The 19,806-nt window shown below is 33.0% G+C and overlaps 1 protein-coding gene across 1 annotated transcript; it reads left to right on the plus strand.

The window, feature by feature from the left end:
- The first annotated feature begins 7,140 nt into the window (after positions 1–7,140).
- Positions 7,141–15,312, plus strand: CngB (Cyclic nucleotide-gated ion channel subunit B). Its single transcript, XM_013312709.1, has 15 exons — positions 7,141–7,549; positions 11,193–11,308; positions 11,539–11,613; positions 11,837–11,974; positions 12,218–12,357; positions 12,669–12,928; positions 13,016–13,165; positions 13,321–13,495; positions 13,563–13,693; positions 13,764–13,887; positions 13,966–14,048; positions 14,202–14,348; positions 14,429–14,541; positions 14,637–14,982; positions 15,065–15,312. The coding sequence occupies exons 1-15, from the start codon at positions 7,517–7,519 to the stop codon at positions 15,143–15,145; spliced, it is 2,112 nt and encodes a 703-aa protein (XP_013168163.1). The 5' UTR covers positions 7,141–7,516; the 3' UTR covers positions 15,146–15,312.
- The last annotated feature ends 4,494 nt before the right edge of the window (positions 15,313–19,806 follow it).

Genomic DNA, 19,806 nt, shown 5'->3' on the forward strand with positions numbered 1-19,806 from the left:
GTATATAATACCGTTATCCATAGACACACGCAACTACATATGCGTTGCCTACCTTTAATCGACGGAGGAGACCATGTACGGAAAAAAAATATTTTCCCTTCCTATGCATCCTCTAATCCGGAAAGTCCACTACCAATTCCCATCCCTTTTCTTATAAGAAAAAGGGTGGGAAGGGAAAGAGGACAAAATTAGGCCTCCGAGACGCACATTCATCAGACGAAACGCGGAATTGCTTTCACTTTCACCACCACTTGCAGTGGTCGTGGTATTTCACCGGGTGAGCAGGGCCAATTCTTGAGAAAATGTCAAAGCGGGCTCTACCACTCTTAAAGTAGCCATTTATCCGTTCTGGAGATACGTTAACAAACATCCATCCATAAGATTTACATATCTATAAGTTAGTAGAGTACCTCAACAATGCTGCGTCATTTTTTTTTGAAAAACATATTTTTTATGTCTCAAACATCTTACACATATTTATGAGAGAATATTAAAATGAAAAATAATAGTTCCTCAGATTCCATAGTGAGTTCAGGTCAGTAGTAAATAAAACTCAAATTCGTTTAATACGATTTTTAATACATCCAATATAACATTTAAGAACAACATATATCTTCTAACTCCAACTGCCACAACCGTGTTACCCTGGTAGGGCAGAATTAAACACAATTTGAAATTATATTTCACGGCTTTTGTGGCAGCGCGGCAAAGTTCACATCCCTCGTAAATTCGTAATAAAATGACAGGCGCTATAATTAACTGAGTCTCATAATGATCTACTTATAATTTAAATACTATGAATTCATAATTTAAAAATTCAGTAATTTGCCAGATATAATAGGTACCAGTAGGTTTTACTTGAACATAGACTCCTACTTTTTTGTAAGCGCAACATTAATATAAGCTGCGGACTAATACAATATTTAACTTTAATGCATTTAATAAAGTCTTAAAAAACCTTGTCTACGTGACAGTATTAAACACCGATTCTATACGTATGCTTCCACATTACTAGACTACTGCATTGAGTTTAATTTTTTTTTAAACTTTCCTGGTAACATGAGACAACGTGATCCAAATAAAGATAAAAAAGAATAACAATTTAAATACATAGATTTTAATAAAGGTTATGAAGTCAAAATCAAAACTGCTTAGGGTTAGATAAATAAACACGAGTATATATTCACCGTAGAGCGTAGCGTGACGTAGCACGTAGCTAATGCTACGTTACTAAAATAAGTAGATATAAAACGTAAAGGGGTAAATCGCAAATAGTCGGAGTCATACATACACATGATTTTGAATCACAGGTGCACATGTACAATACATAAGTATTAATTTTATTTAGGCTTCGTTCAAGCTGCCGACTGTGAGCAAGTTTATTGTGCGTCTATGTCTATGCCTATGTGAACATGAAATCACATTGCATTTAAGATCAGCTACTGCACCACGTGTGTAAATACGTAGCTTCAATTCGGTGTCCGAAAAAATATATTATCAATTGAATATGCTCACAATCGACTGACAATACTTTTAGTTTGAACATGACCTTAATTTTACCTAAGCTTAAAACCTAAAGACATCAATAGTATATATTTATAATAAAATACAGTAAATACTATCAGGACGTATCCTTAGCTTGTATAATAAGAGTCTTAATTTCTTTTCTCTCCAATATACAAGCTCCTTCTCATTCTTCTCGGTGATAAACTTTACAAATGATAAGATATCAGAGTATTTAACCGTCACTATCATATGCGGCAATGTTGGCCACACTGACTCGGGTGCGCCGTAATGGTAGCACTGAGCAGTTCCAGTCAGTTCCTTCCAAGTAGCCGACGAGAGGAGACGTCCTTCAGTAACAGCACACCTTATACTTAGTATGTTCGAAAGATATATAGATAGGGTAATACAACATCTATTTGCTCCAACAACTATTTTATTAGGACTTCTGGCGTCTTATACTTCAAATAAATCTTTGGCACACATAAAGCGGGGGGCGATCTTTGGTGATCAACAAACTACACACTAATTTAATATACAAATATCTACATTTATTCTAAAAAGAGCTTACGGAAACGAAGATTTAGAAAGTTGGACAATTAAGCATATTACGATTTTAGTAACGCCAACATCCAAGTTATGAGTATACTCCAAAGGACCAGAGCAAAGGCAAAGTGAAATAAAGAAGAATGAAGTTATTGGGCGCTTTCATAGACCATAGGATAGATAAATATCTTAGATAAAGTAGTTGTTGACATCCACAATCAAAATGTTTAAAAGATAGTCGGCATTTCGCTGATGTTGTTTTTAAACCTTGGATTATTCTTTAAAATCTCACGAAAGGTGTTCGTTACCAATATAATACGCATGCAATCAACTAAAGTTTCACGCATCGTCACGCTGATTAAACGAATATTCCTAATTTCCTCTATTTCCCTTTTTTCAACAGACTCCGGGTCAGTTTTGGTTCCTGGAATAAATTATCAATCTATATATATGTATAAAAGAAAGTCGTGTTAGTTACACTGTTTATAACTCAAGAACGGCTTTACCGATATGCCTGAAAATTGGTGAGAAGGTAACTTAGAGCCAGGAGACGGACATAGGATACTATTTATTCATTTTTTTTTTCGAATTTATGCCTTGAAGAGCTGCTTGTTATTTAACTTACTAATATTATAAATGCGAATGTTAAGATGAATTTGAAGTTGAGGGATGGATGGGTGGGCTACACAAATTAAGTTTTTTATATATCCAACGAATTAAAAAACATGATAAGTAAGATGTGTTCTTCCAGACTATGTTCTACATGTGTGCCGAATTTTATTAAAATTCGTTAAGCCTTTCCGGAGATACCTTAAAACAAACATCCATCCATCCAAACATTCGCTTTTATAATATTAGTAAGACGTAGAATCAAATATTTGAGTATAAGATATAATACATTATTAGTTTTTCGATAGAATAGCACCAAATATTCATTTAAATGAAATATTTTTACATTCGCTTGACTCAAAACATGTTGTCTATGATTAGGTATGTATGTATGTTCATATTCTTACTAAAACATTTTAAGATAGAATTTAAAAATTACGTACTTTCAGCTTGAACCTCCAACTTCATTTTGCGATCAAATTCAATCGCATCACTCATATCCGTAAACGAGTGACAACGACGGAGAATTGCCGGTGCTGTGAAGAAAGGTAAAATATGAGAAAGAGTATCACGCGTACAACGCAAATCTCTTCATCTCATATCTCAATATCTTCCGATTACCACCATTTGTTACCACTCCTTGCACCATAAAAATGCATAAGCATTTGTTAACAAAATTATTGATACTTGCTACAAAACAAGTATTAAGAATTTTGTAAATTAAAAGTAATCACTTATCAGTTTCATGTTCCAAGAAACTTGCAAATTATAATTGTTTTGTGTGGTTGCACAAACAAAAGCTCAAGATACAGTATGAACTAAGCGAGTAAATAAAAAAGAATTACCTTCAAATTCCATGTCATCTGAATCGGCATTGCGTGGATGCTTGTCGCACACATCGTCCAGAGCTATAATAATTTATCATAATTACGCAATCCAAATTGCAGAAAGACAACAACAGACATAAAATAAAAGTACCTGAAGTATCCTTCATTCGCTTATTTATATAATACTTTTTAATCGCAATGCAGGCATTGGTAAAAGCGCGGCCGTCTTTTACGAATAGACTCAGTGTTCGTGCTGGCTAAGATAAAATTATAAACAATTTTGTGTGTATGACGCTTCTGTATGTTTGTATGCTTCTCAAACAAATATACTTACTATTTGTGTGTAAAAGAGTAGCTAAGAGCTCATAGGTATTAAGCGGCAATGTGCGGACAGAGGCAGTCAAAATGTGTAAAAAGATTCAGGCACTTCAGGAAAGGCGGATGCTAAGGTTTCGCGATTTCTCGTAGCGTTGTGGTTACACCGCGGTTGGTTTGTTTTTGTGTGTTGGGACGGTAAGCTGTTTACACCGCTGTGTTGCCGCTGTCGGCCTCTTCCAAACCGCTTAGTACGTATGAGACCTAATTTACCTATCAACGCACAGCTAAATTGAATTTAAGTATGTAATTTATTAAAATATATTTTTTTTAAATGCAAATTTCAAATGTTAAAAACAAAAACCACATCGTTCCTATCGCAAGCTAAATACAATAATTGTTTCAAGTACAATATTAATTACATAATAGCCTGTTTAATCCTGTTTTAGCTTAGAAATATTTGAATCGCTTTACAAAAACGCAAGCGTTATCATGTTTATTTCAGTTAAAGGAAAGTTACCTTTTGCATCATCATTTGTCTCTTCGGAGCTCGTTGGAGACTGCTTCCAGCGCTTGACGATAACATCGTCGGAAGCGGAGTGCCGACGTTTGCGCACTACAGCGGGCTTCGATGTACATTCTTCCCAAAATTTACTTTTCTATAAAACAAATACTTAAGTAAGTCTATCTCTTTTTAATCTACACTTTCATTCGTAACCGTCTAGTAAGTCGCAAGTAAAAGTACTGACTATATTTATTAACCTACACTAACCTAACAAATAATATAATAATAATAATAAATGTTTACACACACATATTAGTCCATACGTTAAAAATTAAAGTATAAAATACACACATTATGTCGTAAATACACATTTAAGCAAACATAGTATCAAGAATTACGAACATTTTACTTTTTATCTTTTTTTATATCATAAGGTTTCAAACGAGCGAGCGGCCACCAGAAATCGCTGAAATAGCGTAGTGACCGTTGCCCATAGATTTACGCAATTACATATGCGTTGCCTACCTTTAATCGACGGAGTAGAGGATGCACAGAAAGAAAATATTTTCCTTTCCATGCATCCTCTCATAAGGAAAGTCCACTACCACTTCCCATCCTTTTCTTATAAGAAAAAGGGTGGGAAGTGAAAGAGAACTAAATTAGGCCTCCGGGACGCACACTCATCAGATGAAACACGAAATTGTTTCCACTTGGTACCTGTCTTCTGTGTGGTCGTGGTATTTCACTGGGCGAGCCGGGCCAATTCGTGCGAAGATGTTAAAGCGGGCTCTACCACTGTTAAATAATACGTTTTATCTATAACATAACAGATATCTCCATATTCTGTTTTAGACCTATCAAAGACCGGCAACGCATCTATGGTTCCTCTGTTATTGCTGATGTCTATGGGCGTCGATGAACATCGTTCCTTCGCATCTCTATTTTATTAAAAAAAAGACTTTTGTCTCAAAAAACCACGCTAAAACAAACAACGACAATAACATTTGAAATATAAATATTAGTAATACTTACTGTAGGATCAAATATGTAATTAATTTCATCATCATCATCTTCGGAATTCAGATAACACATAATAAGTCTATCCACTTCAGAGACAGGTATTAAATCATCTTCTATTACGAGAGTTATTTTCCTTTCGTATACTATTTCTGTGATCCTTTGTTTTATCCGTAACCTTATATATTGCAAATACTAAAAAAATATATATTAATATGAATAATTAACCCTTATTGTGGCAAGATTTCTGTTTTTGAAGAAAAGCAAAAAACAAAGTTTATAAAAAATTAAGTTAAAAATTATTTTATAGTGCTCGTATATTTTTATAAAGTTCTATGTATGGTATACTATACAAAATGAACATAAGGATTAAAGAGCGTCGGTGGCTCAGGTGTTTAAGCATTTGATTTGTAATCTGCAGGTTCTTTGTTCGAATCTCGCCATGTACCAATGTGTTTCGATTTTCGATTTACATATGTAAAGTCATCCAAAGTTCTTACAGTGAAGGTAAACATCCTGATGCAACATCAACAAATCTACGAAGAAATTCAAGGATATGTGTGAAGTCAAGGTTAACTATGGCCTAGTCACCCCTAATTTAGGGTTGGCTCCGAGCCCCACATTGGGGACACATAGCGAGCTGATGATGATTATGAATAATTAAAAGATAAAATACTTTAGAAGGGCAGTAATAAAGCACCTAAAACTAAAGAGCCTGAACGCGTAGATGTATGAATGCAAAAAGAAAAAGGTGTGTCAGCCGACAAATGTAAGTCAGTGATCTCTGCTTACCCCTTTGAATTACGGGTATGAGTTATGTTGTTAATAAATTTTCAAGAAAATTATGTTCTAAAAAAGATTTTTTTACTTTATTAATCGATTAAATACTTATTAATGCTATATTTCTAATAAGCTAATTATGTGCTTTTAATAGAGGTGAAAATTAAAAAAAAAATCAAGCCATTACCTGCGACCAATCAAAGCTACTCTTAAAAGCTCCACCTTTTATAGCGTTCAACTTTGTAGCAGCAACATCCCAAAATCTTTTCAAGGTCAAAGTACGATTACGCCTCGGTACCAGTCTATATAATGATGGTAAAGCTCTGATCAATCTAAGAAATACCATTAATTGCTCATAGGAAACGCCTCGTTGCATTATCAGAAATTCTGTAAAATATGGTAACCACTGTTCGGTATTTTCATAACAAAATTAACGCACATTTAAAATTATCAATGGAAATTGTTCATAAATCATTCAATACATACCTTTTCTCATTTTTAATTGATTATTTATTTACAATTTTCGACTCTGAAATGCAATATAACTCGATGAGAATAACAAAAAAATATAGAGTTTCACAAACTGTGGTTTTTAAGAAAAAAAATCCAGATTTTTTTTTATAAAAGAAAATCGGTACACACTGGCTATCACACAACACGTTCACCTCTATTTGTTCATGAAATCAAACTGAATTCAACACGTAATTGTCAAGCTCACGGTGTGCAAACTGTGAAGCAAAACAAAAATAAATCCTTCGCCATCCTTGTCTTTATGTCAATAAGGTTGCGTTTTAGTTTAAGCCCTTGTACAGTTTTATAAAACATTTAACTTAATTTCATTTATTAAATATATTACATTACATTATATACTTTAATTTTAATTAACAATTTATTAAAATAAATAGAATACTTCGCCAAATAAACAAAACATATTGGTTTGTCGATGGAAGTGAGAGAGCGTGAACTTTCTGTGAACATGACAACGTCGCGTTTATATTGATTTATTTGAGCGTCCCTCTCCCTCTTTCAGCGTTCGAGGTGTTTACAAAACGTAGCTTTAGCGCAGTTATTTCGCTCAGATTTCCTATTTCGTATCAGACTGAAGTTTCTAGAAAATTGTGTAGATAAATATAAATAGTAAACAGTGCTATATGAAATTTACAGTAAAGTGTCCTGTGAAAGTTACATTGTTAAACGTTGAAACTGGCGAATGTACGAAGACGAATTCGCTAAAAATACGCATTTCTAAATATTGTATATCTACCACTATACAAATATTTAACATCTACCATTACGTGAAAAGAGCAAATAAATCGATTTTTCAGAAGGTTGACAATTCATACATTTTCTTACTGCGTTCTGGGCACAAACGAAACATAAGTTTTCAAGCAATATTGTTCAAGAATTTTTAGTCATGGTGCTGGATTTGCTCAAGTTTATGCGAGGGGTAAGTTATTAAAACATTTTGGTTTATTATTCACTATCTGTCATCCGCGCTAAATTTAAAAAAAAAGTAGTAGGCTATGTGTCCTTCCAGACTATGTTCTACATTTAGTCCGTTGAGTCATTTTGGACATTCTAACAAACATCCATCCAAACATTTGCATTTATAATATTAATAAGAATTATTTTATGAATACTAAGCCCAAATTATGTCGTCCTGAACCTTCTCTTTTTGTAAGTCAAAGAAAGGTTAAAAATCTATTTTTACGCTTCACCTTGCAAAGATCAATACGACTGAAAATTCACAAAACAAACGTTTAGGTGTGACAGGTAGCATTTTTAAATGATTTCTATCGATAATTTTCTTAATCGACTTTTAAGTTCGAGAAGAGCCCCGCGAAAACATTTTTTTTAATAACTCAACAATGATTGTACGTAAATATTTTCTACATATAAATAAAAACATATTACACGGCATTGTTATTAGTAAATACTGAAAATAGTTCATATTTTTGTTTGTTAAGTGTGTGTTCTATACTTACGCGCCTGCGGTAAATCTTACAAAACAATATACCAACATCTATAGAGCATAGAGCGTTGTATCGCCGACTTAAGTTTTCTTATCGGCCAGTAAGTTGTGGACAGTGAATGGGGACGTTCATAGACAACGCGCGCGGGAAAATATACTTTGCCGATTGGCTGAAACTGTCATCTTTTTGAATTTAGAATGAAGTTTTAACTCTGAATATGGAAATTAAAGTTGATGTGGTAAGTTTACAATTTTTTAATGAACATCGTATACGAACATAAAAAGTTTTGCAACTATTGAATTATTATTTTCGTCTTCGCGTTAATATTCAAATTTTCGGAGTTTGATTAAATTCAATTTTTTTTAGAGTTATTAACTATTATTTAGAAGTTTTAAAAATTGTGAAATATGTAAAATATTTTTATTATTGAAAAATGTAAAATAATTTTATACTAAAAAATATAGCCCATATTTCAAACATAAACAACTAATTATGTTTTTTTTTTAGTTATAATTTCCTGTGTTAACTTGAAATCACCTAAGTGGCAATCGTAAAGCTCTGTAATTATTATTTAATGTAAACTAATTGTTTGAAGACAGTGGGTTTGCAATTATGTTCTCAGTTTTAGCTAAGTTAGCCTCAATTGTCTCCTGGCACGCGATTTGTATACTAATTGCAACAAATAGAATAGTTTCTTTATTTGCTGTACTGACTGTTTATACTATAACAATTACATGTCTTTATAATGTTGTTATCAAAATATAATAATATAAAAATAGAACAATTGTCTATGACTTTTAGTTAAAAATGTTTGAAAATGGCTTCGGTTTAGAGTTTATCAAGAATAAATTATATTATCTCAATACTTTAGGTATTCCAATATATTATATTTTAAAAATAAATACATAAAAGATTAAAAAGTCTTTCGTCTTATTCTTCTTTTTTTTTTAATTTTTAATTCGTTTACTGGTAGTCGGAAATAGTTTACAGTAAATAGTCTTTAAGAGAGATGACATTTCGAAAAACAAGAAAAAGAATGAGATTAAATGTGGCTACAAAGGTTGAGGAATGCGGAAGAAAGTGTGGATAGATTGTGTGATGTGATGATATAGATGTATGGAGGAGTACATACTGTGCCAACCCTCGATAGGGACAAGGGCAGGTATCAACCTGATCATCATCATCAGATGGTCCCTAAGAGATTTATAATACAACTCTGAAAGTCACAATTGATGTTTCTAACTCTGAATCTACGGTATTTTATTAGTTACTCTTCAAATCAATATTTTTATCATCAATAAAATTGGGTTTAGTAACCATGGGCTGTGCGTAATGCGTGTCAGGCACTAAACAAAGTTAATATTTTGCCGCGCCCTCCTACCTATAAGTATTAAGTAATTATGTTTACCAAAGATAAATTTACACCCCCGTAGACATATGATGGATGATATACAAAATATTTGATAGTTCTAATAGAGATAAGTACGTACACAGAAATGAAGAGTAGAGCATCTCATTGTCCTGGGGCTTTGTTGATATTTTTAATAAGTCTGTTTTGGAGATACAAACATTTTTAAAGGAACAATCAATGTCACTAACTTATTGTCAACTCCGGCAGATTTTAATCGGTCTATTTAAAAAGGAAAATGTCAATAAAACGAATTGGAGTTATTTTTAAAATGACTAAACTAAACTATATAATTAAATCGTAAATTCATCTATATGTGATAATATTTACAAATATTATAAAGTCTAGTCCGATTATAAATTGTCAAAATTCATAATTTATCGGTAACAATATGCAAATGAGTACAAAGCGGTAATTGTGGTGTGTAGGTGAGTGTCGGAGCGATACGGTGTCGGGCACGACGAGGACGCAACATTAACCTCAGCGCACCGGACACATTGTGATTTGAATACTAAATTGATTTTAAGTGCTTACCAAATGCGGCACGTACTGAAATATTTTTATCGATAACGAATTGAAACTAAGAAAAATGAGAATAACATTTTAACCGTGGTTTTCACAATAACACACTTTTGCCATTTACCAATAATGTGACTCCAATCTTAATCCAATTAAAACAAAATATCTCGCATATTTATGTAGGAAGTTGTCTATGGGTAGCATTTTAGCTATAACAGGTAGCCGGTTACTCGTTTGTCCCTGTTGAAACTTAAGTTTTGTAATTTAATATTGTCTAATAGTGTAATGATTCAGGAGTTAAATTTAAATTTACTATAAAAAGATAGTTTTGAATAGATTTAATATGATTAATCCAGATTAGCCAGATTATAATATGGCATAATATTTCATTTGACTGCAACGTCTATCCCAGTGAATATTATATTCGAAAACGTTATGAGTGAGCTATCATTTATTACTTAACGACTTCAATAAAACGGATCGTAAAATGGCATTGTTTGCACTAGAACTTGATATTATCGTCCAAAGATTACTAAAAAAATAGTATAAATAAGATTGACGTAGTTTTTTTTTAAAATCAGGCAGGAACAAGCGAATAAAGGGCAACCTAAACTTCCTAAAATAGTGAACCGGTCATAAAAAATCAACAATAAAGTATAAGGTTGATGTGTTCCCCAACACATGGAAATACAAGAACAAGGGAGAGGATTACAGAAAAAGATAATTCCCCATATGTTGTAGGATCTGAAAAAACCTAAATATACGCATGAGATTGAATGTGCAACAGAGACATGGCCTTCAGACCTTTGACCAATCTGCATTGATTAAAATGCAAAAGTTATTGAGGAAAATCAAAAATCTTGACTCAATAAACAAAGCATTCAAATTACAATTTTACTAATATTATACATGCAAATGTTTGGATGGACGGATGGAACGTTGTCGCTGAAATTTGGCATAGATGTAGAAATAGTCTGGAAGAACACATAGACTACTTATTAAGATTGCTTTTAATTCCGCGGGAGCGGAGTCGCGGGCGACAGCCAGTAGTTTCATGAATTCGACAATACTAAAAATAATTTTCAAGTATAAATTCGTAATAAAATAGCTTAATTATATCTTTATCTACCGCCAGTCTTTTAAATTATTATTTCTCAGGTTTTTCTACATATTTTCTGTTATAATTCCAGCACACGGTCCACCCGTCGTCTTCGCAGCCGACGAAGACCCATCCCGCATTAAAATCAGCATCAAAATCTGCGTACAGCTCCTGGTGCACTCCAGAAACAACACCAACTCATGAAAAGTAAGCTACTATGAATTCCTAAACAACCAAAGGCCGATGTTTGACAAGAGATCTACGCTTATAATGTTTGTTAATATTATTTGAGCATTTTCAGAATATTTATTGCGTAAAACATACTTTTACAAACAATATATAATAGTAAAACTTAATGTATATTTAGTATTCGTAATTTCTTCTAATTTATAAGATTAAAACGTTAAAATTAACAATGCATTATATTATTTTTACAGATTAACAAAAACATCTTCAAACGTTGAGAACCAAACTAATTTTAAAGAGGATACAGGACAATTTAAAGATAAAAGGTAATTAGAGACGAAAGGAAAGATAAAATTGTAGGTTTCCATTGCCGAAAAATATTGCTGCCTCCAATTTTATAGAAGAGAATGTAAGGAATGACAATTTAGAAATACAAGTACTTTGGTAGTGGAATCCCACGAGATGACTTAAGCTTAGCAGCTTATAATAGCAAGCAAAAATAATGAGTTATGAATAAAAGTGAAATAAACGATTTTGTTTTTTTTTCAGAATATTTCCCATACAAAAAGTGAGGTTATTTGCTAATAGTCCTCCTCCGATATTTAAAACTAAGAATGAAGTCAAGGAGTCAGTCACAGAACTCAAAGACTTTAAGGAACCAATATCAAGAGACAATTCTTTTAAACGGTTTGTGATAAATTATAACCTTATATATGAAAGCTTGATAAAAATCTATACAAAAAGTACTACAAAAACTCTACATATTGGTTGTATAGTAACTCTCTTGTTAAAGTCATTGCTTTCAACTTTTTATGTAAATGCAGTGCTAAGAAAGATGATCGGCATATTTTCCACAATTAAATCTATTTAGTAACTTATTGCTATAATCATTCATTTTTACTAACAAAGTATAATTTGTTTATTTCATAGACCAACGCCTGAAAAACAATTGGTACCGATAATAGAGACGCCCCAGAGCCCCGTGCCATCCTCTCCCAGCCGGTACAAGAAGTGCAAAGGCCTCTCGCTGCCCACCTTCTGCGACCCCTTTCTCCCCATCGACCCCCAGGGTGAGTTAATCATACAATTTGTTATTAGTTAATTGTCCGCGGGACGCCATTAAAGGAATTGAAACGATATTAAAGTTAACTTTTTTATAGCGAGTTTGCAAAGTAATCATATCAGTAACTATAATTTTCCTTATTTTTCAAAGGTTTTACTTTTAAATGAGAAATGTTATGTTTAAATTTAAATTAAAAAAATATAGCTATAAATCTCATAGCTTTTCTAGTAGCTATTACCATATTGTATTATATTATAATCGGATCCCACCTATATGGGTTCTTATATTATTATTTACACTTCTTTTATCTACACCCAGGCCGTGGTTACATCAGTTGGCTGCTACTGGTGACATTTTGCTACAGTTACAATGCATGGTGCATCGCATTACGCGCCACCTTCCCCTATCAGACCGCCGAGAACACGCCGCTATGGATGATGGCTGACTACTTCTGTGACGCCGTCTACTTGCTGGACGTAGCCTTTGTCAAGCCCAGACTCATGTTCCTACACGAAGGATTCTGGGTGGACGACCCCGTGGAGACCAGGCGGAATTATAGAAGGAAACTGCAATACAAGGTATGATAGGATAACCTGTTTTTACAGATATTGTTTCGAAAAGTAGTCATTAAAAGAGTTCTTCTTCTTTATCTTGATTTTTTTCAGTTCGACGTAATTTCACTGCTACCTTTGGACCTTTTGTATTTCTACTTCGGAACACAAAAGGTGATACTCCGTTTCCCGAGGCTACTGAAGCTGCAAACATTCTGGGAGTTTCACCAGGCTATGGACCGGGTTCTATCTTCTCCATACATAGTGCGTATAACCAATAAAAATATTTAAAAACAGCTCGACAACATTTAAAATCAATTGAAACTTTTTATTTTCGATTACCATCTCTAACTACATCCATGACCATTAATTTATTTGGTTTAAGGTCCTCTTTTTTTATGCAAAACTGATTTTCTTAGGTAAGAATCGGCAAGACATTATTCTACATCTTTTACCTGATACATTTGAACGCGTGCGCGTACTACGCAATGAGCGACTACATCGGCCTCGCGAGCAACGGTTGGGTGTACGACAACGTTGGCAACGCTTACATAAGGTGCTTCTACTTCGCCACCAAGACCGCTACGTCTATTGGTGAGTACCGTACTTACTTGTCTTAACGATCGTCGAAATCGTCTACAAAAGATCTTTGTTTGAACAGGTAAAAATCCGAAGCCGGAGAACACGGTGGAATATCTATTCATGACTGCTGCCTGGCTGATGGGCGTGTTTGTGTTCGCTCTGCTCATAGGACAGATCCGTGACATCATCGCTACAGCCACCAGAGCAAGGGTAACATTGTACTTTCCCAGATATATCAGCCTGTTAGTACTACAATTGTTAAAATGCTTTTTTTATGCAGACGGAGTATCGCAAGTCTGTGGATGGATGTGCGCGATATCTGCGGCGGCTGGGCATGCCGCGAGCACTACAACGCCGCGTTGCTTGCTGGTATCGCTACACTTGGAGCCAGCAGAGGTGCTTCGGTGAGTCCTCATAGTAGTTCCACATTAGGACTTCAATAATAATCTAATCTAATTGCTATTTCTAAATTATATTTTCAGATGAATCTAAAATACTGAATTCATTACCGTACAACATGAAGAGAGATGTTGCTCTAGCTGTGCATATGTCGACATTGAGCAAGGTAATTAAAATCTATAAGATTTTTCATTTGCACGTTTTAAATAAATATACTTTTGCAACCTGAAATAAATGATAGAGTAAATGAACAAAGATAAATTTTGTTCTACAACGCTTATGAAATTTGTTGTGTGTTATGCGCATATGTTGTTTCCAGGTGCAACTGTTCCGCGACTGCTCGGCGTCGCTGCTTCGCGACCTGGTACTGCAGCTGCGGCCGGTTTCGTGCCTACCAGGTGACCTGGTCGTCCGGCGCGGTGACGTCGGACACCACATGTACATCGTCAAGAGCGGCGAGTGCTGCGTCAGTATAACCATCATCTACTACTACTGCACAAATACATCCATCTATAGTATTTAATTATTCATTCACATTCTATTTAGGTGATGTCGCAAGATGAAAACGAAGTGGTGGCAACGCTGCACGAAGGTTCAGTGTTCGGTGAAATCAGCTTACTAGGCATCGATGGTCTGCGCCGGCGCACCGCTACTGTCCGGTAATAATACACAACACGTCAACATATACACTGCTTATTTACTTATGCTCATATATAATGTCTCGAAGTTATATAATAATTATACATATTCCCAGGTCTCGGGGCTATTCAAATCTATTCGCACTATCCCGGAGCGATTTAGATGCGGCGTTGAAGCATCACAAAGAAGCTGCTCAGATCCTTCGCCTTCGTGCTGACCAGATCATACGAGAGAATGCCGCGCGTCAGGCGAAGCAGAGAATGACTAAACTGGCAGCGAAAAAGTCAGCTAGCAGTGAAGAAGGAGGCAGAAGGAGTAGTGAGGAAGGAGTGAGAAAGCGGCGGCAGAGCGGCGCAAGTGACAGCAGCCAGCAGGAGCGACGGCACCGTTCCGCGAGTGCCATGTCCAGGCGACGTCTCTCAGCCGTCTCCGAAAATGTACCCAAAGTGACACCTCACCAGGTATGCCATACCACTTTACCACAACATGTTTTCTCTCTTTATGATTGTGGTCTTATGCCATTAATCTTTTTATTGTTTACAGGACATACAAGAAGAGGAAGTACCACCACCGACTTACCAGACGACCTTACCTGTACCAAAGATTGTGCTCTCTAGCAATTGAGGTTTTATTACATTGATGTAATAATAAATATCAAATCAGTATTTTTCGATATCATATCTACGTAGTTGGTAAGCTTGCTACAAATATTATATTATTGTTCCTATTTAATTTATATTTTTAAAAGTAACATGTAGACAGACAGATTTGACCATTTAGTATATTATTTAATATTAGTCATCTATGTTTTGTATGTTATGTTAAACATAACTATCACAAACAAAATGTTCTAATACAAAGTTTCATATTTGTTTATTCGTAGAGTTTTAAAATTAACATGCATTATACTATTTTAGATTTAGGAAAGATTTAATTTCGTGAGATTTTTACAATATCTAAGTCTGAAATCGTATCACAATATTGTAAAATATTTTGAATAGTCACCATTCAAGTGTAAACCCAACATATCTGCAAAATTAAATAAATATATTGAAATTATCAAAAATTTATTTAAATAATAAATTATCTACGACTGAATTGTCTGTGTCAAATATTTTTTAGATATGTATTTTGTTTAGATGTTTTATTCCAGCTCAAATGAAACGGAAATCATAGCAATACTTTTATTATAATTAAACGCTACAATTTAAAAATAATTTTGCACAATTATAATTGTACGGAAATATATCTACTTCTCGTCTAAGTTACGCAGTTAAATTGTTCCTTTTATCAAATAATTATTCATACTTATTATTATATCATGTAAACTTAATGACTTTTGGCAAAGGTTATTTCTCTATTAAAAAAAATAAGATGATTTTTTTATTACGAAAATTCGATGTTTTAAGTTCAATTTTTTTGTAACATCTTTAGTGTTGGAAAAAGGGTTCACTGACCCAACATTGTAACGACGTTCCATGGTCATTATTACAAATATAAAAAAAGTAGAGCTATCGTGTATTAATTTTGATTAAGTATCAAATGTGATCTTTAAAACAATAAGTGAACAACTGGAATACTGAGACCTTGATGTAACGGATACATGCTTTATTTTATTCGCTCTCGATGTTTTCTGACTTTCTTGTAACTCTTTATAAATTCTAGTCACTTTTATTTCTTTTCAATTAGATCACATTTTCTGTATGAGCAGTATCGAAATTGCAAATTAAAAAAAAATGTTTAAGTTTCAAATATAGTCTAGGAGCTAGACGTCTATGGCTGTATGTGTTGGTAGTTAACGTAAATACAATATTTATAAAAATAACTTTTGTACTATTTTTTCTAACAATAAATGCTTATTCTTAAATATAAACATTCGTCAGAATTTATTGGACTTTTATTTCACGTAGAACCTAGAACTAAACGTAACTTTGTAATTCACTGAACAATAATACAAAGAATTTACGAGGGAAAGATTTATGATAAAAAGCTATAAAAATGTAATCGTTCGGAAATTTCTTTTCATGTAAAACAATTTGTTTCTTCATAGTTTCCATCGTTGTAATCGTCAAAAATGTCCCCTAATGCCCTTATTACATTAATTATTGTTACGACGGAATTGCGTGCTCCAAAATCAAAGATTTGGAATTCTCTGTCTGAAAATCAACTTTATACTCACGCAATAAAGGCTATCTTTGATTTAAATTTACATGACTGGGGATATTATTTCATTCCTAAAAGCATGTTTAACAACAAAGTATGCAGTTTGTATAATTTTACTACAAACTATATTAAAACGTCCCTTTGTAATAAACTATGGGTATGGATATCCGTAACATCCAATGGATTCTTACCTAAGCCAGCATGGCTTAAAGTCAATAAACTTTTCAAAGCAAACAAAAGGTTGTTTTCATATAATTATTATACGTTATCGTGTTATGTATTCTAAAATATATCGCAAGCCTCCGTGACATTCTTGCAAATATTTAAGCAAACAAAAATAGCAAGTAAAAAATTTGTTTCGACTCTTGCGTGACATAACTTACGCAATATCCAACTTCGAAATAATGCAGTCTAAGTAAATAAAACTCTCGTTTGAACAAAACTTTAATACGGAAATGACTTTGCATTTACTTTACTAAAAGCTAACAGCATAGGAAAATAAAAATGTCGGTGACAGAAAAAAACACAATAATAAAATAAAAGACAAGTATTAATTAATTATAAAAACTCAGATATTTGACAATCTCGGAATTGCGTTTTAAAATGCTCAAATTGATATGTTTTTGATACTATAAGCATTGAATTTTAATATTTGAAGTTAAAAAAATATTTAACACTCCAAAAAGTTCAATAACCTATTACTACATTATACACACATACACATTATTTTAATCTTATTTATATAATAAATTCCGTAGTTATAATTTTTCGATTTCTTTAGGACTTATTTACTTTTGTTATAAACAAAATAAACCAATTAATGTGTTTCAGTAGTACCAACACATAAAAAATAAACGACCTAATTAGCTAAGTTTAGCGTTGTCAACACGAGACGAACTTTTGCTTAGGAAAGCGTAGCTTCAAGCTGAAAGCTCCGCGTAGCATGCGAAAGCTTTCATTAATGCTTAAAAGCCTTTCCACTAGTTGCTTCAAGCTCAGTATTCTTGCTCAGTCCGCGATTCAACCCCATTTGTACAGGGCACAAACTATTTTACTGGAAGTGTTTTGTTTCATTATTGAATGTTCTCTTAAGAAATTTTACTTGTGTTTTTAAGACTTAAAATTTTCTTTGCCAATTATTTTCAAAGGTAAGTTTATTTGTTAATATTACGTAATTATATTTGAAGTTAAGAATTACATATTGTTAATTGTTTTCGGTCGCGTTTGAATTTTCAAACTTTTTAAATTTATACTATAATGTGTTTAAAGCCAATTTTTTGTTGATTTTCTTAGAATTAGCCTAAATTAGATTTATCAGATCGGGGAAGGCTTATGTACAGCAATGATCAGACAGAAGCTGATGATCATGATGATTAAATTAGATTAGAAAGATTTTTTTTATTAAAGATTTTAAATAGTGTTTGTGGAGTAAGATGAACTTTTAAATTTAATATAAAATAATTATAATATGAAAATAAATATGTTTTCTAACATAGCAAAATAAACAATGATATTTTTAATTACAAAAATAATTGTTGTAAATACTGTTGTATACATTTTAGTTTCAAAAGTAATCTTAAGACACTCCAGCTAAAAACTTTTCACTTACATATTTGTAAACAATTTTAGCTTTATAAGAAACTAGCTGTCGCACGCGACTTCGTTCACACTGAACTAAAAAAAAAACTATTAATCGCCCTAGCATAGTATGCCAAATTTCAACGAATCAATGCATTCGTTCTGAAGATACCTTCTAATAAACATCCATCCAAACATTCCCAATTATAATATTAGTAAGAAGCATAAACAACCCTATATCACAAAAATACAATATTCCGGGAGAGTTTTATCTGTGCTTTTGAAAAAAAAAACATTATTTTAACATTATAAGCGTCGACGTTTTTTTTAGTAATTTCGTTGTTATGTGGCCATAACTCAGTACGAATCGACCTCGCGTGATCTCCTTACAAAATGATAAATTCGGAGACGTCATTCAAATCGCATTGATAAATTAAATTATATTAGAGTTGATCGCATGTCGGTATTCTATGCTAATGCTCAGACCAATGAAAGAAAAAAAATTCTGCACCACTCATAAATCAGTTATGAAAATTACCTTTTTTTGTATATCGGATGATAGATAATCGTGTATTTAAGGTTAACTGTAATATTTTTTTTTCTATTGAATGTAAAATGAATCCGAGTAATTTCTTAATCTCAAATAAATGTAAATTTAAAAAAAATATTTATACATCGCTATCGCCCGCGACTTTGTTCTCGCGCAATTAAAATAAATATTTTAGTAGACTAATGCGTTGTCCCCGGTCATGTTCTACATCCATGCCAAATATAATAAAAAAATTACTTTCTTAAAACCATCCATCTATCCATCCAAACATTCGCATTTATATTAGTAAGATAAAAAAATCTTTCGGCTATAGCAAACTGATAGCTATTTAAAATTAGCGTTTGCTTTTAATTTTTCTAGTCGGCCATTATTCATTGTTCATTTTGGCGCGTTCGTGACGAACACGAAATAGCTGGTTGACAGCGCGATGACAGCGATTTAGGCGCGCTCAGAAAATTACGCCGGATTTAACAGCTTTTGTAATTGGATATATCAAACTTGTAATCTTACCACTTGGCCTATTAATCAAAGGGTTTTAATGAGTTTCTGCCACTGAGAAACGCTTAAATATAAATGATATATGTTTTTGTAGTTTGATAAAAGACGTTACAAGAAGTAAGGATTCTTTTCGTCGTTACAAAGTTCTTCGACATTAGTCACGAAAAATAAAAAAAAATCTTTATGTATCTGGTTAAAGGCTAGAAGAAAAAAATCAATAGTCTTAATTCATAATTTTAAAGATTTTTAAAAATAATAAACTTATTAAAAGAAACGTAAGAACGTTGATTGCTGTCTAATTTTCTGTTGTAGAAACTTTTTCCTGCATTATGATGAAAAGTGTAGCATTTCGTGATTCCCATGGTCGACAGGGTTGCATGAATAATATTCATGATAATCAGCTTTTGACTAGGGCTGCCACAAACACAATCCAAAAAATAAGAAACTGAAATCAGCGTCGATTTCAAAAACGACTATTTTTATTTAACCCTTATTG

Source organism: Papilio xuthus, unplaced genomic scaffold, assembly GCF_000836235.2.
Source record: "Papilio xuthus unplaced genomic scaffold, Pxut_1.1 DF827597.1, whole genome shotgun sequence".
Lineage (NCBI taxonomy): Eukaryota > Metazoa > Arthropoda > Insecta > Lepidoptera > Papilionidae > Papilio > Papilio xuthus.